Source organism: Staurois parvus, unplaced genomic scaffold (assembly GCF_062004578.1).
Source record: "Staurois parvus isolate SC_StPar_1 unplaced genomic scaffold, SC_StPar_1.0 ptg000389l, whole genome shotgun sequence".
Lineage (NCBI taxonomy): Eukaryota > Metazoa > Chordata > Amphibia > Anura > Ranidae > Staurois > Staurois parvus.
This window is the reverse complement of record NW_028318185.1, coordinates 1,926,090-1,951,072: the sequence shown is the minus strand read 5'-3', so window position 1 is coordinate 1,951,072 and position 24,983 is coordinate 1,926,090. Positions and strand designations below refer to the sequence as shown.

The 24,983-nt window shown below is 45.0% G+C and overlaps 1 protein-coding gene across 1 annotated transcript in view; it reads right to left on the bottom strand.

Moving 5' to 3' along the window:
• EFR3A (EFR3 homolog A) overlaps window positions 1-24,983 on the bottom strand; it is a 270,999-nt gene that overhangs the window by 164,618 nt on the left and 81,398 nt on the right. Inside the window, exons 3-4 of the mRNA XM_089685931.1 lie at window positions 7,439-7,515; window positions 4,572-4,699 (exon numbers count right to left, since the gene is read on the bottom strand). Coding sequence (XP_089542057.1) covers window positions 4,572-4,699; window positions 7,439-7,515 — 205 coding nt within the window. The remainder of the gene's footprint in view (window positions 1-4,571; window positions 4,700-7,438; window positions 7,516-24,983) is intronic.

Below are 24,983 nucleotides of genomic sequence, written 5' to 3'. Positions count from 1 at the left end.
CCCCAAAGCATAATGTTTCCACCTCCGTGCTTGACTGTAGGGATGGTGTTCTTAGGGTCATAGTCAGCATTTTTCTTCCTCCAAACACGGCGAGTTGAGTTAACCCTAAAGAGCTAAATTTTGGTCTCATCTGACCACAGCACTTTCTCCCATTCCTTCTCTGAATCATTTAGATGTTCATTGGCAAACTTCAGACGGGCCTGTACATGTGCCTTCTTGAGAAGGAGAACCTTGCCGGCGTTGCAGGATTTCAATCCATGGCGGCGCATTGTGATACCAATGGTTTGTTTGGTGACTGTGGTCCCAACTGCCTTGAGATCATTCACAAGCTCCTCCTGTGTAGTTCTGGGCTGATCCCTCACTTTTCTCATGATCATCCTTACCCCATGAGGCAAAATCATACATAGAGCTCCAGACTGAAGGCGATTGATAATTATTTTGTTTTTCTTTCATTTACGAATATTTGCTCCAACAATTGTCTCCTTCACACTAAGCTAATCGCTGATGGTCTTGCAGCCCATTCCAGCCTTGTTGGAGATCTACAATATTGTCCCTGAAGTCCTTTGACTGCTCTTCGGTCTTGCCCATGGTGGTGAGGTTTGAATGGAAGAAAGATTCTGTGGACAGATGTCTTATATACATATAACAAGCTGTCGTTAGGAGCACCACATGAGCACATAGCCAGTCTGTGGGAGCCAGAATTATTGTTGGTTGGTAGGGGATCAAATACTTATTTTACTCACTGAACTGCAACTCAATTTGTAACATTTGTATCATGTGTTTTTTCTGAATTTTTGGTTTCTATCATTTAAAATACACCTATGATAAAAATTATAGACCCTTCATCTCTTTGTAAGTGGGAAAACTTATAAAATCTGCAGGGGATCAAATAATTATTTTCCCCACTGTATTATGACATACTTTTAGAAAAGGCCATGTGTTTTCTATTTTTTGACCAACTGAGTTTAATGGTTTCTGTTACCTTGATAAAAGGGGAGTTTCTGACTCTCAAAACACATTGAATTTACTTCCATATTTTTTCGTCAAGAATAAACTTTTATCAGGCTCATTTACAACTTGCAGCACTCCCATCCTTTACACTTTGCTTGAAATACTTCCCAAAGGATGAATGAGAGTCTACTTCAGAATATGTAAATACTTTAGTATGCATAATCTGGGTACAAGTTTGCTTTAAAGTGGTTGTAAACCCTTCCATATACCCAGTGAAGTTACTGGCCTCAGGTAATACCCAGCGATGAAACAAATCCTCCTACATAAGTTGTACTTGTTTATTTGCAGTCTTCTGTTCTCTAACCGCTTCCTGCCTGCCTACAATGCACTGCGGCCGGGCGGCAGCTACAAGCAAGGCAACATATCTTTACGTTTCTCTGGCTTTACTTAGACAATGGGGAGCTCCCCCGCCACGATTGCTGTGTCCAGCGAACACAAAGGAATGAAGATCCCGGTAAATGGGACCCGGTGATCACATGATCACAATGTAAGCAAAGCTGTTATGAATCAATCTCATTCATAACAGCTCAGCTTCTCTTCCTAGTGAGCTGTGATTGGCCCACAGCTGTCACATGATACATGGGGCCAATTAAATTGCCCGCACACTATAGGTCACTGATCAAATAAAAAATTGTAATTTTTAGAAAATTTGTGGCAAAAAATAAAATGTTCCGTAGACTCAACATCTCTCTCTTCAAAATCCTTGGGGTGTCTACTTTCCAAAAAAAGGGTCACTATAACTTTCACACAAACCAATTAATATATATGTATTGCGATTTTTTTTTTTTACCAAAGACATGTAACAGAATACATTTTGGCCTAAATTTATAACTGAGTTTATTGGATATTTTTTTTATAACCAAAAGTGAAAAATATAGTTTTTTTTCCAAATTTTCTGTTTTTTTTTGTTTATAGCTCAAAAAGTAAAAACCGCAGAGGTGACCAAATACCACCAAAAGAAAGCTCTATTTGTGTGAAAATAAGGACATCAATTTTGTTTGGGTAAAGCATTGCACGACCGACCGCACAATTACCAGGTGAAATAGTGCAGTGCTGAACAGCAAAAAAAGGCCTGGTCAGAAAACAGGAGGCGGAGTCCTGAAATTACACACTGCAGATCTCCGTGAGGAGAGCTCCAAGAGCTGATTGGAGGGAAGGGACACACCCCCTTCACACAGCTGAGGCTGTCAATCTGCTGGAGAGAGCCAGGAACATTTGTCAGTACTGATTCATGCTGATAGAGGAATGAAGCAGCAGACAGAAATTACACTTAGTGCTCTATAACTGAGACAAGAACACACTATAGAGGGATATGCTTTGTTCATATTTCATGTCTGAAGTTTACAACCACTTCAAAGCAAATCTTGCTTTTTCCAGTGTTTGCAGAAATCACCATTATATGAACTACTCCTCTTGCAAACAACTAATGCAGTAAAACCACTAATTCAACCTGTCTGCAGACCCAGTTATTCATGCCATCTTGCCTATAGAACAGCATAAAAAGGTGAAGTAATGTTGTCATAGAACCTCCTCCCTTCCTATGACAGTCATATTTCACTAATCTCTCCAAAGATGAGCAGTCGGGGGGTGTTTAGAAATGGGAATGACGGCTTAGCTGATGACAACTGAAGATGAGGGCAGAAATATTTTTTGTATGTTGTTTTGTTGAAATTAACACTGCGCAAAGCAGTCAGTTTGTCTGCATTATTACCCGCGTGCCTGCTGCCCTATAGTAGAATTACTGTTACAGGGCAACAGGACTGCGTAAAATCATATATATATACGTGACTTGCAGTTCCGGGCAGGGGGCATGCCACCCTACCTGTGCTGCCATTGGTGGCTACACATGTCAATCATCGGGTCCCGACAGGAGATTCCCACGATCACCGGCAACCTGGTGATCGCTGAGTAACACTGACAGGGGCGAGACCTGCAAAAACATGCTGCTGTGTATTTCTCTGCACACCAGAGAAATACACAGCAGTATGTTTCCCTAGTAAATTTTTACTGGATATGTTTTATAGCAAAAAGCTAAAAATATTGTTTTTTTTTTTTTCAAAATTGTCAGTCTTTTTTTGTTTATAGTGCAAAAAATAAAAAAAAATGCACAGGTGATCAAATACCACCAAAAGAAAGCTCCATTTGCGGGGAAAAAGGACATAAATTTTATTTATGTACAGTGTTCCATGACCACGCAACTGTCAGTTAAAGCAACACAGCGCAGTATCGCATAAAATGGCCTGGTAAGGAAAGGGGGTAAATCTTCTGGAGGGCAAGTGGTTAATATAAGAAGTAGGAGATGATCTCTGCTCTGTGCTGGACTCAACCCCTTGTCTGCACGGATCCCTGCCCATTGCTGGACTCAACCCCTTGTCTGCCTGGATCCCTGCCCTGTGCTGGACTCAACCCCTTGTCTGCCCAGATCGCTGCCCTGTGCTGGACTCACACCTTTGTTTGACCGGATCCCTGCCCTGTGCTGGACTCAACCCTTTGTCTGCCCAAATTCCTGCCCTGTGCTGGACTCAAACCCTTGTCTGCCCAGATCCCTGCCTTGTGCTGGATTCAACCCCTTGTGTTCCCAGATCCCTGCCCTGTGTTGGACTCACACCTTTGTTTGACCGGATCCCCTTGTCTACCAGGATGCCTGCCCTGTGCTGAACTTAACCCCTTGTCTGCCTGGATCTCTTCCCTGTGTGCTGGATTTAACCCTTGCTATGTCTTATCTTGATCCACCTGGATCCCTGCCCAGTGTGCTGGACTTGCCCCCTGCTAAGCTATACTCTGGCTCTGCCTGGATCCCTGCCGTGGGCTGGGTACATTCCCCTTGCCATACCATCTGGTGGCCTGGTGTATTGGTTTCCCATTTAGCTGGGCCATCCTATATCGACTCTCTGTGTGGTATTACATTGCTACCCAGTGGACTATGTCGTAGTTCTTGTCTTGTTATCTCTACTGTGCCCTCATGCTCCCCAATAAAGGCCTGTACGTCGGGTTTTGTATGATGTGCCTCCATGTGCTCTCTCTCTCTGCACTCCTAATTTATTACAACAATAAAAATTTGCATATCTACGACAGAATGGTTTAAGCCACACACGTGAATCATATCCAGGCCGGTGCAGCAGTAGACTCCAGTAGCTCTGACCGGTTCCTCCTGCAGTGACAGGTCAGCTACAGCAACTAGTGAGGGGGCCCCAGGAGACTGTCCCTCTCAGAAGTGACTCTTTTCCAGTGAACTTCACAGGGCCCATTTTCAGGAAAGGCAAGTTCAGCGGTGCAAACAGCAGGAAAGTTAAGTATGCCCATTTCTCTTTACAAGTACAAGCTTGCTCAATTCATTTATGGTGGTAGGGTTGCTTTAAAACATCCAAAATAAAAAATATATTTATATATCTGGCTGGAGTTGACCTTTGGATTTATTCTGAACACTGCCATTTCTTAGTAGAGAGGATTCCTGGTTGTTTTTTCTAATTGAAGTTTTTTTAACCGCAGTGATAAAGCTTTTCCTTCCATGTTGTACATAGTGAAAACAAACCCTGAGCAGACAAACAGATGTCACTCACCCATAGCGGTGTCTCACCACATCTCTGCTCAACCTCTCCGCCAGGTAAGCGCCAATGCGGTCAAGTTTCTCTGGTGCAGAGACAGCATAGAATGTGAGTTTTTCCATGTCAGATTTAACAAGCCCATCCTGGAGCAAAAAAAAAGAAGTTTTAAAAGTTCAAGAGAAATTATATTCCTTTTAATGTTTTTAGTTATACAGGGGTTAGACAAAATAATGGCAGTATCAGGTAAAAGAACAAAATTGTTACCCAATATGGTGTTAGACCACCTTAGGAATCCAAGATGGCCTGAATTCTCCTGGGAATTGAGAAATATAAAAGTCTTGTATAGTGAATAATAGAATCTGATACCACTCTTCATGCATCATTCCAGTTCTCGCAAAGATGCTGGAGGCGGACAGTGAGCATGAACATTGTTCTCCAAAATTGACCCTAGTGGCTCTATGATATTGAGGTCCAGCGACTGTGGCGTCCAGGGAAGGTGTGAGACTTCGCCTGCATGCTCATCAAAGCACGATTTGACAATACCAGCTGTGTGAATCAGAGCAATACTGTCCTGGCAAACGGCGCTGTCTTCAGGAAACAATGTTTGAACCATGAGGTGTACATGGTTGGCCAAAATGTGTACCTAGTCACTCTACCTTTCAAGGGGATGATGGGACCAAGCAGAATACCAATAAGTGGCTGCCCAAACCATGATTGTGCCATCACCATGCTTAACGGTTGGCACAAGACAGTCCTGGTGGTAAGCTTGGGACGGTGTTCACCACACAACCAGTGGCTGGGACCAGCGTAAAGCTCAATTCATCGGGCCATATTACAGTCCTCCATTGATCGATAATCCACGATTTATGAGTGTTGCACCACTCTATCCTCTTCTGAGCATTAATATTGGTCACTAGTAGCCATTGCAGCTCGTCTGTGAATGTTTTGCTTATGGAGTTCCCTCCGCACAGTTTTTGTGGACACGAGCTTTGGAAGACTGAGATTGAGCTCTGCAGTCACTTTTGCAGCAGTTGTTTTCTTATTACAGGTCACAATCCTGCGCAATGTCCTTTTGTCTCTTTCAGTCAGTTGACCATGTCGACTGCGCTTATGCTCATCAGACGTTTTCCTGGAAACTGTATATGCCATCATAACCTTCGATACTGTACCTTCAGTCAGAGGCACCAGCTAAGCAGCACCAACAATCTGCCCTCTTTGAAACTCAGTAAGCTCTGACATGACTCCGTATTACTAGCAGCGCACACAGTTAATGACAAAAGTGAGGCTTCGCACCTGTTCGCAAGGTGTCTCATCACACAGCGGAAGCAAAAAAAAAAGAAATTACTTCTGCTATCCATGCGAAACATGTCACATTCACACCTGCAATTCATGTAGTGCTTAAATATTTTTGTCCAACCCCTGTACATGTGAATGTGTTTAGCTCTAAATCCTAAATGTAGGTTAAAAAAAAAAAAAAAAAAAACATTACTTACCGGCAGTGTGATGTGTACGTTGTGCTGCTATCTCCATCCTCCGATGCCCCCCTCCCCCCATAATCTACTGGTGTGGTGGAGCTTAATAGCCCACCTTCTCCATTCATAGAAGACTTACTACAATTTCTATGAATGAAACATGATCTATGAATGGAGAGTGCAGACTTTTCAATCATCTGTTATCCTCCAGTCACAGAAGCTGTAGAATGGATTTTATAAATGGAGGAGCTGGGAGGGCTCTCTTGATAATTGCCTGTCACGGCTCCCTCAGTTCTACTCACCCCCAGCGCACTGGAATATTGCAGCGACTGAGGTGGAGAGGGGGCATCAGAGGAGGAAAATTTCACCTGAACCAAGAGACAGCAGCACAAGGGACACATCACACTGCTAGTAAGTAGTGTCCCTTGTGCTTATTTATATATTTCACTAAACTTGGGCCTTAAAAAGGAACTGAACTCTGGAAGCTGTTCCTTAAAAAGGTAGTCAAAATACAAAGGAACAATCACCAGTATTGGCTGAGCTCTCCCTACAGTTTATCTTTTCCCCACTGCTGACTTACCATGCCTTGTTCTGCACTATCTCCGCCTTGAGCTGGCCATCTTGGTAGAGGCAGGGCTTTGCTTTCTCATGTCAGAGCCTCCAGAATGGGGAACAGTGAGCAGCACAATAAAGACATTGCCAAATCTCACTCCAAATCTCCTGAGACTAGCAGTCAGAGAAAGCAGCATTTTAGTAGAAGGAAGACTTTTGCATGGGATGCGTCTAGGATCAAACCCAAGTATTCAAACCAAAGAGAAGATTGGAGAGGAGCTTTTTGGACCAAAACGCCTGAAGCATCTAAACTGTTCTGTCAATGATTGCAGATAGGTGAAGGGAAAGGAGTCCTTCAGAAGGTCGTCTAGATAACCTGTGATCTGGATGCCCCGAGTTCTTAGAAGGGCAAGAAGAGGTGCGAATACCTTTGTGTATAGTTTGGGGGCAGAAGATAGGCTAAGTGCAATAAACTAGAAATGATCATCTCCTACCGCAAGGTGGATAAACAGAAATATGCAGATAGGCATCTTAGATGGATGCCTAGAATTCCCTTTGACTCATGAAGGCAATACCTGCCCTTGCAGATTAAATGCATCATTTTGGAATCTGAACGTATTTGTTGTGGGATTTTAGGTCCAGGATAGGACAAACATCCCCCTTGGGTTTTGGTACAGTGAACAGGTTTGACTAGAATTATTAGAACCTGTCTTGCGGGGATATTGGCACAACTACTACTGGAAAATAGAAGGAACCTTTGCAAAAGGCAGCAGAGGAACACTCAAATACAAGGTCACATTGTATTTGTTTGACCAAGAACACCAAAAAAAGACTAAACAGTATAAAGAAATAACTTACTTTGGGGTCTTCTGGAAAGATATTATCCACCAGACGTTTATAGCGAGGACGCAGCGCTCCGCAACAGCCACAGACCCCTTGAACAAAGACAAGACCGGGCATTAGGGACATAATCTTCCAGTCTGTACAGTGTCATAACATACCACATTTCCCATCTACAAAAGTGTTTTATTAACCTTACCTGTATGTCCCTATGCTGGCAGACATTTTACCATGTGGTGAAACGCCTGTCACCGCATATAGTGTAATATGGCCCTGAAAGTGATTGTAAACTAATTTTTTTATTTCTAAATAACAAACATGTTATACTTACCTGCTCTGTGCAATAGTTTTGCACAGAGCAGCTCTGATCCTCTTCTCAGATCCCCCACTGATGCTCTTGGCTTTTCTGCACATGCCACCATTCGCTTCCACTGCTGCCTGCATGTCCAGTCCACTGAGGAGAAAGGGAGCAGCACCGGTTCTCTTGGGCAAAGTGCTGGATCGAGAAAGTATCAGGGGTGAACTGACAACTCATGGGGCCCCCGGGCAATAGAGGATTATGGGGCCCTTGTGTCCTTGCCCAAACTCAAAAAAGCCTATGAAAAAGGTACCAGGGGCATCTAATGGGGTCCCCTACTGAACCCGGGCCCTCGGACAGTACCCGAGTTTCCAAATGGTCAGTCCACCCCTGGTAAGTATAAGACAATAGAAGGTTTTCGGTTTTTGTTTTTTTTGCTTGAACTGGATGGACTTTTGTCTTTTTTCAGCCAGACTAACTATGTAACCTTACTGCAGAGAATGCATTTAGGCAAAAAATAAAAAACAACCCTTCAGCCTTTACAACCACTTGAAGGATAGTCAGTCAGGAATGCCTAAATAAAAACACACAATTATTATTATTATTTATTATTATACAGTATTTATAAAGCGCCAATAGTTTGCTCAGCGCTGTACATTACAAAGGGGGACAGAACATGTGACAGAACAATACCAATACAGTGCAAAACATGAGGGGATTGAGGGCCCTGCTCTTTCGAGCTTACAATCTAGGAGGGAGGGTATGGTGGCACAGGAGGAGATAGCTGTGGGGGATGGAGTGGTAGGAAGAGTGGAGGAGGTCGGCAAGTTAGCAGGGGGTGGGGTAGGCTTCCCTGAAGAGATGGGTTTTCAGGGTGCGCCTAAAGGAGAGGAGAGTAGGTGATAATCTGATGGGTTGGGGCAGGGAGTTCCAGAGGATGGGTGACACCCTGGAGAAGTCCTGGAGGCGGGCATGGGAGGAGGAGACCAGGGAACTAGAGAGAAGGAGGTCTTGTGAGGAGCGGAGTGTGCGTGCTGGGCGGTACTTGGATATTAGGTCAGTAATGTAGTTCGGGGCAGTACGGTGGACAGCTTTGTACGTCAGCGTTAGGATTTTGAATTTGATCCGTTGCGCAATCGGAAGCCAGTGGAGGGATTGGCAGAGGGGGGTGGCGGAGACAGAGCGGTTGGAAAGGTGAATGAGTCTGGGAGCCGTATTCAGGATCGACTGAAGCGGGGATAGCCAGCGGCGAGGCAGGCCACTGAGGAGGGAGTTGCAGTAGTCGAGTCGTGATATGATGAGGGAGTGGATGAGCTGTTTAGTGGTTTCTGGGGTTAGGAACGTGCGTATTTTGGCGATGTTGCGGAGGTGGAGTCTGCATGAGTTTGTTAAAGATTGGACTTGGGGTTGAAAGGATAGGTTGGAGTCCAGAATGACACCAAGTACTCTGGCCTGCGGGGCGGGCTTGATGATAGCATTGTTGGATGTGACTGAGAAGTCAATGGGGGGTGGTGTCCGGGCTGGGGGGGGGGGGGGAGACAAGAAACTCGGTTTTGGAGAGGTTCAATTTAAGGAAGTGGAGCGACATCCAGTCCGATATGTCGCTCAGTAGGTGTGTGATTCGGGCTGAGACCAAGGGGGTGAGGTGGGGGGTTGAGAGATAGATTTGTGTGTCGTCGGCATAGAGGTGGTAGTTGAAGCCGTGAGAGTGTATGAGTTGGCCAAGGGAGGAGGTATAGATAGAGAAGAGAAGGGGCCCGAGGACAGAGCCTTGAGGGACCCCAACAGAGAGGGGAGTGAGGGGGAGGTGGTAGCATTATAGGTAACGCTGAAGGAGCGTTGTGACAGGTAGGATGAGAGCCAGGAGAGAGCAGAATCTCTGAGGCCGAGGGAGTGTAGTTTTTTGAGGAGGAGGGGGTGGTCGACTGTGTCGAAGGCCGCAGAGAGGTCAAGGAGTAGGATCACTGAATAGTGGCCATTAGCTTTGGCGGTTAGCAGGTCGTTGGAGAGTTTGAGTAAGGCAGTTTCGGTGGAGTGTAGGGGACTGAAGCCGGACTGTAGGGGATCGAGGAGGTTGTTGTCGTTGAGGTGAGAGCATAGGCGGGTGTAGACTAGGCGCTCAAGGAGTTTAGATGTAAATGGGAGCAGGGAGATGGGTCTGAGGTTGTTCGGGTCATTGGGGTCCAGGGAGGGCTTTTTAAGTATGGGGTTGATGTGTGCATGTTTCAGAGGGGAGGGGAAAGTGCCGGAGGAGAGGGAGAGATTGAAGATGTGGGTGAGGGAGCGTAGGATGGAGGGGGAAGGAGGTCGTAGGAGTTGTGAGGGGATAGGGTCGAGGGGGCAGGTGGTGAGGCGGGCATCAGAGAGGATCTTGGAGACTTCCTCGATGGTAGTAAGGTCAAAGGTGCGGAGTGTTGGGGGAGCTTCAGTATGAGGAATGTAGGGTGGGGTGGAAGAGGAGGTCAGAGCAGTGGTGGGGCCGTGGGAGAGGGGTGATGAGGGGGTAGCTGAGTGAGGGTGAAGGGGGTTGGAGAGAGTTTGAGCAGCGACGAAGTCCCTGCAGGTTATGTCGAGGGGGAGGGGGGATAAGGGGGTAGCTGTGTGAGAGGGGAAGGGTTGAGAGGGCGTGTGAGTTGCGGCAATGTCCTTGCGAATTGTGTCAATCTTGTTTTTGAAGTGATTGGCAATCTCAAGGGCAGTGAGTGAGGTGCTGGGTGGAGATGGGGGTGGAGAGAGTAGAGTTGAAGGCGGAGAATAGTCGGCGAGGATTGGAGGAGAGGGCCTTGATGAGGGTCAAGAAGTAGGCCTGTTTGGCAGCATGGAGGGAGGAGGTGTAGGTGTGGAAGGCAGATTTGTAGCGGGTGAAGGCTTGTTGGGATTTGGTTTTGCGCCATAGTCGCTCCAGGGCACAACTGTGTCGTTTGAGGGTTTTGGTGTGATCAGTCTGCCAGTGCTGGAGCGGTCGGGGTCTGATGTTGCGTGTGGTTAAAGGCGCTAGTGAGTCAAGGGCTGTTGACAGCGCGTTGTTGTAGGCAGTCATAGCCAAGTCAGGGCAGGGGGAGGATGCGGTCGTGGAGTTGATCAGCTGCAGAGTGGAGGGAGGCAGGGTTAAGGTTGCGGAGGTTACGGCTGGTAGTAGTGTGACATTTGGAGGGGTAGGCGTTGGAGGACGAGGAGATAGAGAAGGTAATCAGGTTGTGGTCAGAGAGAGGAAAGGGGGTGTTAGTGAGGTTGTGGGGAGCGCAGCGGTTGGAGAAGACGAGATCAAGGATATTACCGTCACCTCTTACTGCCCCATACCCTCTTACATTGCAAGACTCTTCTTCTTTTTTTTTTCCTTTGCTATGTCCCACGGAGAGATTCACCCTCTTTAGTCCTGGTGAACTAAAGAGGTTACCTGTTATGGGACTTAAAAGTATGGAAAAATCCACAAGAGGGAACCTGATTTTTTTCTGCTGTAATTCACTAGCACTTACAGGTCTTGTCCCTCCCACAGTGACCAGACAGTGAAAGAAGGAGCAGCAGACTGATAAACTCATCTCTGTCACTCTTCTCTCTCCTCCTAACAGCATGCTCCTTGCACGGCAGCACAGCCGGCTGGCTCCTTTTCCCTCCCCCAACCAAAGCTCTGCTGTACAGGGACAAGAAGTGGATACCGAGTAAAATTCAGGTGGTAAGAAATACAGGTAATGATGTAATAATGAATACAGAACTGCACTCACTGGAGCCTTTTAGATCTATTTGGAGTACAGCTTTAAGATGCTGCTGTTTTAGCCTCCAATATGAAAGTACATACGGGCGCAGGCGACAGCACCAGGTGAAGAGAACCGCAAGCACAGCAAGCTTCTCCTGTCTCAATTACGTTTGATAGCAGAGCCCATCTGCCAATCTCAATCAAAGAGAACAGCAAATGTGGCCTAGAAATGTCTGTAAGTTTTAAGATGAGTCGAAAAAGAATAAAAAAAAAAAAAAGAACACACACACACATGCACAACATAACAAAAAGGAAGGGAAGCTTGAAATCCGGTCGGTTTTCAGCTTGGCAGGCTGAGATCTAGAATGCAATCTTTTCACTGACATCCAGAATTTATGCTATCCTCTGAATTTACATTTTGAAATTCATTAAAGTGCCTGGATAACGGCGATGTATTATTTAGGCAGCAGACAGGGTTTACATCAGTACGTCATTCACAGCAGCTGCAACAACCTTGAATAACCTTCCCAGCTTTCTTCTCTCTTTTTTTTTTTTTTTTTTTAATATAGAAAAATATTTTTCTGGCTTTTTTCCTTTATCTCCAGTATAAAACGTTACATTCTGTAACATTACAGCTCTTTAGGTAAAAAGCCTTTATTTCGGAAAAAAAAAAAAAAAATCAAAGTACTTTATTTTCACACCAATACAAAGAATGAAAATCCGACAGTACCTACTGGCATTTTGTGGGCTCTGCTCCTTTATACTCTAAAAACTAAATATAAACAGTTAAATACACAGATGAAATACATATAAGCGGGTAAAAAGAAGTATTGAAGAAGTCACAATTTTTCTCTGTAAATATATTTCTAAAGGTGCTATTGACATGAAATGTTCACCACATCGGTGACAACCCATGCAATCCATCCATACAAAGAAACCAAAACAAGTTCAGAAATTAAGATATATGTAATAAAATGGAATGACACAGGGAAAAAGTATTGAACACACTAACTGAAATTTATTTAATACTTCGTACAAATTATTTGTTGGTAATGACAGCTTCAAGACGCTTCCTGTATGGAGAAACTAGTCGCATGCATTGCTCAGATGAGATTTTAGCCCATTCTTCCACACAAACAAATCTTGAAGGTTCCATGGGTCTCTTCTATGAACTCTGATATTTACTTATTTCCATAGATTTTCTATTGGATTCAAGTAAGGTGATTGGCCGGGCCATTCTAGCAGCTTTATTTTCTTTATTTGAAAAAAATCGAGAGTTTCTTTGGTTTTCTGTTTGGGATCATTGTCTTGCTGAAATGTCCACCCTTGTTTCATCTTCATCATCCTGGTAGATGGCAGCAGATTTTTATCAAGAATGTCTTGGTACATGTTTCCATTCATCCTTTCTTCAATGACAGGAAGTCTGCCAGTACTGTATGCTGAAAAACAGCCTCACAACATGATGTTCCCACCTCCATGCTTCACTGTTGGGATGGTGTTTTTGGGGTGATGTGCAGGGCCATTTGACCTCCAAACATGGTGTGTATTATGGCATCCAAAGAGTTAAATTTTGGTCTCATCTGACCAGACTATATTCTCCCAGTATTTCACAGGCTTGTCTAAATGTTGTGCAGCAAACTTTAAACGAGCTTCAACATGCTTTTTCTTCAGCAATGGAGTCTTGCATGGTGAGCGCGCATACAGGTTGTGGCGGTTGAGTGCATTACTTATGGTTTAATTTGAAAAAATTGTACCTGCTAATTCTAGGTCTTTCTGAAGCTCTCCACAAGTGATCTTGGGCTCTTGGACAACTCTTCTGATAATTCTTTTCACTCCTGTCAGAAATCTTGTGAGGAGCACCTGGCCGGTTTATGGTGAAATGGTGTTCTTTCCACTTCCAGATTATGGCCCCAACAGAGTTCACTGGAACATTCAGGAGTTTATAAATCCTTCTGTAACCAATGCCATCAGTATGTTTTGTAACAATAAGGTTGTGAAGGTCTTGAGAGCTCTTTGCTTTTACCCATCATGAGCTGTTTCTTGTGTGACACCTTGGTAAAGAGACACCTTTTTATATCCGTTTAGACTGAACCACACTGACAAGGGGCAGGATTGCTTTCTAATTACTGACAGATTTCAGCTGGTGTCTTGGCTTTCCATGCCTTTTTGCACCTCCATTTCTTCATGTGCTCAATACTTTTTCCCTGTTTCATTCCATTTTATTACACATAACAATTGCTGAACTTATTTGTTTTGGTTTCTTTGTATGTATGTATGGATTGCATGAGTTGTTACCGACATGTGGTGAAAGTTTCATGGCAATAGCACCTTTAGAAATATATTTACTGAGAAAAATAGTGACGCGCTCAATACTCATTTTACCCGCTGTATAAAAGGGGGCATTTTACCTGCCAAAGGTCTTGCATTTCTGTTCATCCAGTTCCAACATTTACACAACTCTGTCATATAGCACAACCTGCATGCTCATCAGCTACTCTGTTCTTCCATCACAGCTGCAGCAGATACCTGAGGCTTTCAGATATAGGAGAGCATATGATCTTCCCCTAGGACACAGTGCAAGGGCCTGAGCAGCCAACTGCCAGGCCAAAGCACTGTCAGCTGACGAGAACAATTCCAACACCAACCAAAACGGAGCTTACACAGGGTTTGGATTCCCTGCATGCTTTGGATCCTAGTCAAAACACACCTGAGCAATCCCACCTGAAACTTGTCACTGTACTGGGCCAATCATAAGCAGCTGAAGCATTCCCTGTCCTGCAGCCGCATGCATACATCCCCACTGACCCGGAATGTCCTAGCCGCAGGTGATTGGTCCAGTACAGGTGACAGCTTCTAGGCAGACTCTATCAGTTGGGTTCGGACTAGGATCAGAATATACCTGAGCTCATTACTGTTTACTTGTAATTTCTAAGGACTATACAAGGTACAATGGTACCTTGTTACCTGCAACAGTGATTTCTGTACTGACTCCGCCTCCTGAGACTCCTCCTCTCAGCACCTCTGTAATTCAGAAGGCAGGCTCTGTGAAAAGTGAATCAGTGTTGTGCTACTCCGTGAACCATAATACCATATATGGAATAAACATAGTACAAATCCAAGAACAATATAATAAATGAATAAAGTCCAAAAGTGCTAAGTAGCGCAAAAAAGTGCAAACAGTCTCTCAAAACTGCATAAGCCCAATGGCTATAAATTCTGTGCTTCCACTTGTATAAAGTGATCCACACCAAACTGCACAGGTCTAACTAGCATGATTATTCCAATAGCGAACCCCAGATGGCAGCAATAGACTTGTGATGGGCAAAAGATGGTAATAACAGTAACCAAACACAGGGTATGCATATAAAAGGCAGAGAGAGGACAGCCTCTGACCGGGTAATACCATTTAACATATAATTAAAGACCACCAAATATGCACTTACATATCTGTGTGTCAGCAAAATCTTCCGATCCGCGGCTCTGCAACTAGAAGTGACGTCATTAAGCTCCGCCCCACGCGTTACGCCACCAACCCATGTGGCTTAATCAGGGATTCCCTGACGAAGCCGCGTGGGTTGGTGGCATAATGCGTGGGGTGGAGCTTGGCAATGTCGCTTCCGGTTAAGGAGTCGTGGACCGGAAGTTGTCAAGTTTATGCTGACATGCAATTTTTACTATGCAGATATGTAAGTGCATATTTGGTGGGTTTTAATGATATATTAAATGGTACTTAAAAGAAAGTGCAGTGCTATAACAAATGCAGACCCATATTAGTAAAACGCAATTGCGCAAAACGCGTCAAAGGGGCCGTGACGTCCAGCCTTCGGTTCCTAACATAGGTCCGGTGGCCTCCTTTCAGTATTTTATGGTCAGTGTACTTTTATTTGTATACCTTATTTTACCATATATTGCCTACCCACATGGATTAATAAATACATTTTTAAACAAATATACTACACTATGGGCTGTGTTTTGTTGACTCCTCCGTGTGCCAACAATTCATCCCTAGAGCCCATACTTCATGGCACAGAAGTTATTCCCAAATTGCTGACATCAGCCTACCAGTGTAAGAGAACACCAGGTCCAGTGCGATCTATCCTGCCAATACCTCCGAGAGGCTTCCACGGTGACACTTGGGGGTTATTCCAAAGGAGACAACCACTATTCTGCCCAATACCAAGTGGGGGAGAGTCTGTTATAGACGGCCCAGCTCATCCATCCCATCCCATGAGGGGGACCTCTGGTTATTGATTATATGTGTATTGAAAGATACACATCTGGCGAGTGCATATTTTAACTATTTTATCACCTCGCCACTGGAACGCGAAGTCACTAGCATCTTCTGTACCCATCACCTACCACAGACTGTCACCATTTTAATATACATATATTATAATATATTATGATCTTATCAATTCATGATTTTACATTTAGCTGGATTATGGACTTGAATTTGAATACATTTTACTAATGTGGATCTGCATTTGTTATAGCGCTGCACTTTCTTTTAAGTATCTTGTGAGGTTTTATTGTGGTTACCTTTTTGTGCTTCTAGCTCAGCAATGGGCAAACTACGGCCCGCGGGCCGTATACGGCCCGGCGGACCTTTTAATCCGGCCCGCGGAGCTAGGCTCCCGCAAGGCCAGTGGTCGGCAAGCCGCGGCTCTTTACAAATTTACTCCCCTCCCTCCTCTCCTCCTCTCCTCCTCTCCCCTCCCTCCTCTCCTCCTCTCCCCTCCCCTCCTCTCCTCTCGGATGGCCGCCCCCCCTCTCGGATGGCCGCCCCCCTCCCTCCTCTCGGACGTCAGGACTCTGCAGCTGTCAGGATGTAGGCGGGGCAGCGTGACGAACTCCTCTCACAGTCCTCCCTGAAGACCAGAACGGCGCGGGAATACGAGAGGAACGCGCGGACGAAAGGTAAGTGAATTGACACAGGGGGGGGACTTACTATATGGGGGATGAATTACTATATGGGGGACTTACTATATGGGGAATGAATTACTATATGGAGGACTTACTATATGGGGAATGAATTACTATATGGGGGACTTACTATATGGGGAATGAATTACTATATGGAGGACTTACTATATGGGGGATGAATTACTATATGGAGGACTTACTATATGGGGAATGAATTACTATATGGAGGACTTACTATATGGGGAATGAATTACTATATGGGGGACTTACTATATGGGGAATGAATTACTATATGGAGGACTTACTATATGGGGAATGAATTACTATATGGGGGACTTACTATATGGGGGATGAATTACTATATGGGGGATGAATTAATATGGGGGATGAATTACTATGTGGGGGATGAATTACTATATGGGGGATGAATTACTATGGGGGATGAATTACTATGGGGGATGAATTACTATAGGGGGGATGAATTACTATGGGGGACGAATTACTATATGGGGGACGAATTACTATATGGGGGACGAATTACTATATGGGGGACGAATTACTATATGGGGGATGAATTACTATGGGGGATGAATTACTATATGGGGGATGAATTACTATGGGGGATGAATTACTATATGGGGGATTAATTACTATATGGGGGATTAATTACTATATGGGGGATTAATTACTATGGGGGATTAATTACTATGCTTACTATGGGGGAATATTACTATACTTACTATGGATGACACATACACATCATTCATCTACTCTTGGTCCGGCCCCCGGGTCCAATATATGAACCCATTGCGGCCCTCAAGTCAAAAAGTTTGCCCACCCCTGTTCTAGCTGCTATATTATTATTAAGGGCTCACTGAGTATACTGTTCTATTTTATATATTAAATCGTATTACACGATCAGAGGCTGTTCTCTCTTCCTTTATATGTTGTTGCTGAGCGAAGAAGAGGTCCCTGTGTTTGGTTACCGTATATCTATCTATATATATACATACATACATACATACATACACAATATATATATATATATATATATATATATATATATATATATATATATATATATATATACACACACACACACACACACACACACACACACACACACATACATATATATATATACACACACACAGGGTGCAGCAACATAATTTCCTTTTTTCAAAACGCAATAAAACCCATTTTATGAATCAAAATTGTTTTTATTGTCTTTAATACTGTAGGTACATATCTAAAGTTCTGTTTTACACAGTTTTGAAAATCATATCAGGTAGGCGACGCCCCCCATTGTCCATACACTGAATAAGTGAATTCAGACCGGTATGTGAACATGTTGGAGGAATTTGTTTTTCCACGACTTGATGAATTGGACATTTGGTTCCAACAGGACAGAGCAACGGCTCACACTTCAAGAGCATCAATGGCTGTTTAAAGGGAACACTTCCCGGAGCGCCTCATCTCAATAAGGGGCGATTTGGAGTGGCCAGCCCGCTCCCCCGATTTGGCCCCTTGCAACTTTTTTTGTGGGATTTTTTGAAATCCAGCGTTTATGTAAACCGTCCAAGGACCCTACAAGACCTGAAGGCCAACATCCGCGCAGAAATTGCCAACATACCCGCTGCTATGCTGGTAAGGGTCATGAAAAACGCCAGAAATCGGCTTATTCAGTGTATGGACAATGGGGGGCGTCACCTACCTTATATGATTTTCAAAACTGTGTAAAACAGAACTTTAGATATGTACCTACATTATTACAGACAATAAAAACAATTCTGATTCATAAAATGGGTTTTATTGCATTTTGAAAAAAGGAAGTTATGTTGCTGCACCCTGTGTATGTATATATATATACACACACACACACGCACACACATATATATATATGACTTTAGGTGAACGGCCACCCTTTTCCAGGTGGAGGGGAAGAGTTTGCAGTTTGGTGTGGAGCACTTTATACAAGTGGAAGCACAGAATTTATTGCTATTGAGCTTATGCAGTTTTGAGAGACTGTTTGCACTTTTTTGCACTACTTCGCACTTTGGACTTTAATTATTCTATTGTTCTTGGATTTGTACTATGTTTATTCCATATGTGGTATTATAGTATTATGGAGTAGCACAACACTGGTTCACTTCATATTTATCTGCTGTGGGAACATTTTAAGTGTTTTTTTTAGCAGCAACTCACTATTCCATTTATGAATGTAGCAGCTATATATATTTTTTTTAATTATTTATAGTATTTTTTGGTAGTGCATACTGAATTTTTTTTTTATTGTTTTTAGGCTCTGTGAAAAAGTGTGACACAGCAGTGCCTACTCACAGGGCATAGTGAATGGGTGCTCAAACCTGCAGCCCTCCAGGTGCTGCGGAACTACAAACCTCATGAGGCACTGCAAGGCTCAGTTACAAGTAGGACTCCCAAAGGCATAATGGGACTTATAGTTCTGCAACAGCTGGAGGGCCACAAGTTGAGCACCCATAGTGACATTTATTTATTTCAGGTACTTGTATAGCGCTGTCAATGTACACAGCGCTTTACATATATATATTGTACATTCACATCAGTCTCTAACCCTCAAGGGGCGTATAATCTAAGGTCCCTAACTCACATTCATACATACACATATTAGGGCCAGTTTAGACAGGATCCAATTAACCTACCAGCATGTCTTTGGAGTGTGGGAGGAAACTGGAGCACCCGGAGGAAACAGGGGCAAGGACACAGGGGCCCCATGATCCCCTATTGCCCGGGGGCCCCATGAGTTGCCAGTCTGCCCCTATGTAGATATGTTTTGTAATAAAAGTTATTTACAATATATATATATATAGTAATACGACTGAATATATATCCAACCCTTGGTGATTGCATGGACTGTCACCAGCAAGCGACTTCTTCCATGAATTCTCTTAGCAATTATTTTACAGGGTAGGTTGCCAGGTCTTTCCCCAACCCATACAATGCAGGAGATCCCACATGGCCAGGGATGAAACTAGGACAATTTAGACAGGAGCCAATTAACCTACCAGCATGTCTTTTGAGTGTGGGAGGAAACCGGAGTACCCGGAGGAAACCCACGCAAGCACAGGGAGAACATGCAAACTCCATGCAGGAGGCGCCATGGTTGGAAATCGAACCCATGACCCATTTACTGCAAGACAGACGTGCTAACCACTAAGCCACTGTGCCGGCCGTGTCACAGAATTCAAGGGGGATCTTCATAAAGTAACTTTACAAACTTCAAGATGGTTCAGATTAATAGGAGAGGGCTAGAAATAACTGAAATCCAATGTGGAAATGAATATATGATTTTACATTTTGAATACAGATAAACCGTTTGGGAGAATTTCATCTGTATGCATCCTTTGCAGCTTAGTGCCTCCTCTATCTCTCCAACCCAAGCTCCCCTCAAAGGCTAATTGCTCAGATATCATCTGCAGCCTGGGCTTCTTATCATCTACAGATGACCTACAGCTCCATGGATCTTTGGCTGATACAATTCTCCCTCCCGTTGCTCCCAACCTTCCTAGCAACAAGAAACCTTTCATCCCCTTTATACATCTCCTCTGTGTTTTCCTATATTCCAATTCAGTTCTAAGTAGCACTTGTGGAAGATAGAATAATAGTCTGATCTCCCCATGCCCGGCGCTTGCTGCTTTTGTAGCGGGACGCCATTCATTAGACTGTGCAGCTTATCCCTCTGTGTAATACAAGATGATCTTAGTGAGATTGTGATTCATGACTGCAGGTGGAAATTAATCACCTGAAAGAGAGAATTTGCTGGGAGATCGCTTGTGCTTATTATGAAGTTGAAAGCCACGTGAGTCTGTACGGCGCCCACTGAGCCAGGGGCCTTACAGCCGGAGAGCTTTGGGCTCCAGGGAAAGGAGGAGATGGCAATGACTGAGGAGCCTGAGACGAACGTCACCCACATACATGGACTATTATTTTTTTTATTTTTTTTTATTTTTCAATGTCTAGCAAATACTTCATTTTTTTAATATATAAAGGATAGAAAGAAAAGTTATTGCTGTCTGTATTACAGCTTGTGGAGATCTCATGGCGTGTCCTCAGAATAGGAAGATAGTGAATCTTCCAAACTGATGGGAAATTGCACTGTTGAGTGATATCACCCAATACCTAGGTGTCCCTGCAAGGTGCAATTTCTCCAATGTAGCATTGGTGGCCCACATGGCACTGTGGTATACATTCTCAGTTTTTCCAAAATTCACCCCCCCCCCCCCCCCTCGGGTTTCATCGCACCCTGCAGCAGCGAGGAATTCTCAAGTAGGTTATGCCAGTCTACTTCTGGAAGTGACTACTTACACTACTCAAAGCCTATTTTTGTACATCACAGGTTTACTTTAGTTTGTACATTTTTAACATACAGCTACATGATAGAGATCTATGTGCGCCATTTACATTTTTTTTTTTTCCAAATTACTCCGGTACATTTGGTGCAGAAACACATTGGGGGCTTTCAGCTGCCTTGAGATATCCAACTCATCTGTTCACCAGGGCACGTCTGGGGCAGATATCACAGCGCAGATCAAAGGGATTCACTGTGCAGGTGCTGACCAATCAGAATCGCTCTAGTCTGTCCCAGAAGCAAAGAGAAGAGCAGAGAACTGCAAATCGCCGGACTGCAGGATGGCTGCGGGGACAAGAACACCTTAGCATCCCCAGAGGAAGGTACAGTAAAGACTGGGGAGGGGGGGCCTTGTATGGCAGGGTATTGCATTGAAATTCATGGAGGACTGATAAGTAAAATTTTCATCCAGCAGAGGTCCGAATCTCATTTTGGTGCGATGAATCAGATTCTTTACATCACAGCCCAGGTGTGCAGGCATGGCAGCCCATTTATTTGAATAGGCTGCTGTGCTTGCGTTTTCTGCAAGGAAAAGGTCCTGGCACCATTTTTAAAATACAGCCGCATGGAAACCACAATTTCCACATGCGGGAAACAGCAGCAAGTATTTCAGTGCATTTAAGAGTTAATGGTACGTACGCATGTTTCCTGTGCAGCAGCATATTTACTTTGTGTGCTGTTGCATGTCCCCCTTCACATCTCCCCCACCACAGCACAGCCCCCCATCACAAATCTCCCCCACAGCACTGCCCCTTACATCGCCCCCCCCACACACACAGCACTGTTCCCCTTTACATCACATCCCCCCACACACACAGCTCTGTCCCCCTTTACATCACCACACACACGCACACACAGCACTGTCTACCTTTACATCAACCCCTCCCCCCCACACACACAGCACTGTCCCCCTTTACATCACCCCCCCCCCCACACACACACACACAGCACTGTCCCCCTTTACATCACCCCCCCACACACACACAGCACTGTCCCCCTTTACATCACCCCCCCCCACACACACAGCACTGTCCCCCTTTACATCACCCCCCCCCACACACACACACACACAGCACTGTCCCCCTTTACATCACCCCCCCACACACACACAGCACTGTCCCCCTTTACATCACCCCCCCCCACACACACACACACACAGCACTGTCCCCCTTTACATCACCCTTCCCCCCACACACACACACACACACACATCACTGTCCCCCTTTACATCACCCCGCCCCCCCCCCCACACACACACACGGCACTGTCCTCTTTTACATCACCATGCCCCCTGCCACACACACATGCAGCACTGCCCCCTTTACATCACACACACAGCACTGTCCCCCTTTACATCACCCCCCCCACACACAGCACTGTCCCCCTTTACATCACCTTTCCCCCCCCCACACACACACACAGCACTGTCCCTCTTTACATCACTCACCCCCCTACACACACGGCACTGTCCCCCTTTACATCACCCCCCCACACACACACGGCACTGCCCCCCTTTACATCACCACACCCCCGCCACGCACACACACGCAGCACTGCCCTCTTTAAATCTCCCCCTCCCACACACACACTGCCCCCCACACCCTCCCACATCACTCTTGCCTCCCATCCTTCACAGGTTCACAGCCATGTCCTTTGGTCCCTTCACTCTCTTACTTTACACAGAACAGAGAACAGGAGGTGGGAGGTCTGGATTCGGACCGTGGTCCGCCATTTAGTGATGTCTGGTGTTAGTTCACCTTTTTTTTTTGTTTCTTTAAAGGCAAACTAACACTTTAAAACAAGTAAATATAATACCTTCTTATCTATCTACTAATGCTAGCAGCATAAGGATTAAAAATATCAAACAATGCCAAGAGTCTGACCTGTGGCTAACACCACATCCCATGAATGATAAAAAAAAAAAAAAAGCAGTCTGTAAAAGCAGCCTAGAAGCTACTAAAGGATTTTATTGGAGTATTATCTCTCAAAAAGAACCGACATGCATTGTGTAAAAGATCAAATTTTATCAGTATCAATTCAACCCTGCATATCAAGTAGCTCCTTTAACTCCTCAGTTCTTCGGAGTGCTCCTCAACAAGCTCGTTGATGTCTCTTTCATCCACCTCCAGACCTAGAGTCTTTCCAATGGACACAATCTCTTCCTCCACTGGCTCTTCGAGTTCAGGTTTGAAGCCTTCAAAGTCCCTTTCAGCCACAACTTCAGGCCACAGCTTCTTCCATGCAGAGGTCAAGGTCCTTTTTGTAACCCCCTGCAAGGCAATATCGATGATTTTGAGGCCTACCACGATATTAAAATGGTCCTTCCAAAACTCTCGAAGGGTGAGGTTCATACTCTCCGTCCCCACAAAGCAACGGCAGGACAGGTGCTTGGTATAGGAGCGTCTTAAAATTGGATATTACCTGCTGGTCCATTGGCTGCAGGATAGGGGTGGTGTTCGAAGGTAGAGAACCTTCACAAAATTATACTCGTCGAGTATTTCATCCTCGATGTGCGGTGGATGAGCAGGAGCATTGTCGAAGACGAGAAGGGCTTGCAGGGGCAGATTGTTTACTTGAAAATATTTCTTCACCGAAGGACCAAACGCAAAGTTTACCCACTAGACAAAGAACTGCCTGGTGACCCACGCCTTAAGGTTTGCCCTCCACATAACCTGCAGTTTCTCCTTTTTGCATTGGCACACAGGGCAAGGGTCAACCTATCCTTCATAGGTTTGTGGCCTGGAATCTTCTTCTCCTCTTCTGTTATGTATGTCCTCTTCGGCATCTTCTTCCAAAATAGCCCTGTCTCGTCACAGTTGAAGACTTGCTGGGGGATGTATCCTTTGGCCTCCACGAGTTCAGCAAAAGTTTTGAGGAAATCCTCTGCTGCCTTGACATCAGCACTTCCTGCCTCACCATGCCTAACATGAGTGAATGCCAGTCCTTTTCCGGAAACGGTCAAACCAGCCCCGACTGGCTTTAAAGGAATCCTCGGTCGCTGAAGTGCCTGGGTTTTGCTGCACCAAATCCGCATAAATGGCTCATGCCTTCTCACAGATTATAGCCTCTGTTATGCTATCTCCTGCAAGCTGCTTCTCCGTCAGCCACACCAACAGCAGTTTCTCCATCTTTTCATGGACAGACGTCCGGAGCTTAGAAATTATTTTAACACCTTTGGCTGGCGTTATAACCTTAAGCAACCCCTTCTGCTTCAAAATCGTGCAGATCGTAATCGTTGAACGTTCATACTGCCTGGCCAAGTCCTTTACTTGCATACCTTGTTCATGTTTCTTGATAATTTCACGCTTTAATCCAATGGACATCATCCTCATTTTCTCACCATTGTCACTAGCACTTACTTTCTCAAGAAAGTTAGGTAAAAATGTGAAGAGAACGTGAGAAGAACGAGAGTGCGTGTTGGTGGAGTGTTGGAGGCTGGGGGATGCTGTGGCGCCACTGCTCACTATGCCATCTAGCAGCGGCGTCTCAAGCTCGTACCTCAATTTTTTGCTCACCTAACAAAGCAAAAAATCGACTGAGTGACGATTCGTACCTCAGAAAACTCGTACATGAATGCACTTGTAGGTCAAGGTACCACTGTACATACAATTTCAGTGAAAAAAGCCCCCCCATATCCAAAGCCCCATCCACAGCGTATATACCAGTGGTTCTTAACCTGGGTTCGATCGAACCCCAGGGGTTCGGTGAGTCAGTCTCGGGGGTTCGGCGGAGGTGACCCACACCCGACTCATATGATTTGTGATCACATGCCCAGTGGTCGGCAAGCCGCGGCTCTTGTGTGCCGGGCACCCGCTCCCCTCTCTCCTCTCGGGCGGCAGGGACTCAAATGCAATGATTGGCCAGTCTCGCTGCCACTCACATCCTGATAGCCAGTGATTGGCTGTCAGGATGTGTGTAGGCATGGCAGCGTGACGAACGTGAGAGGAGCTAGGCTATTCTCACAGTCCGCCCTAAAGACCGGAACGGCGCGGGAATACAGCGAGAGGAACGCGCGGAGCAAAGGTAAGTGAATTGACACAGGGGGGACTTGGGGACTTAATATGGGGGATGAATTAATATGGGGAATGAATTACTATAGGGGGGATGAATTACTATATGGGGGATGAATTACTATATGGGGGATGTATTACTATATGGGGGATGAATTACTATATGGGGGATGTATTACTATGGGGGATGAATTACTATATGGGGGATGAATTACTATATGGGGGATGTATTACTATGGGGGATGAATTAC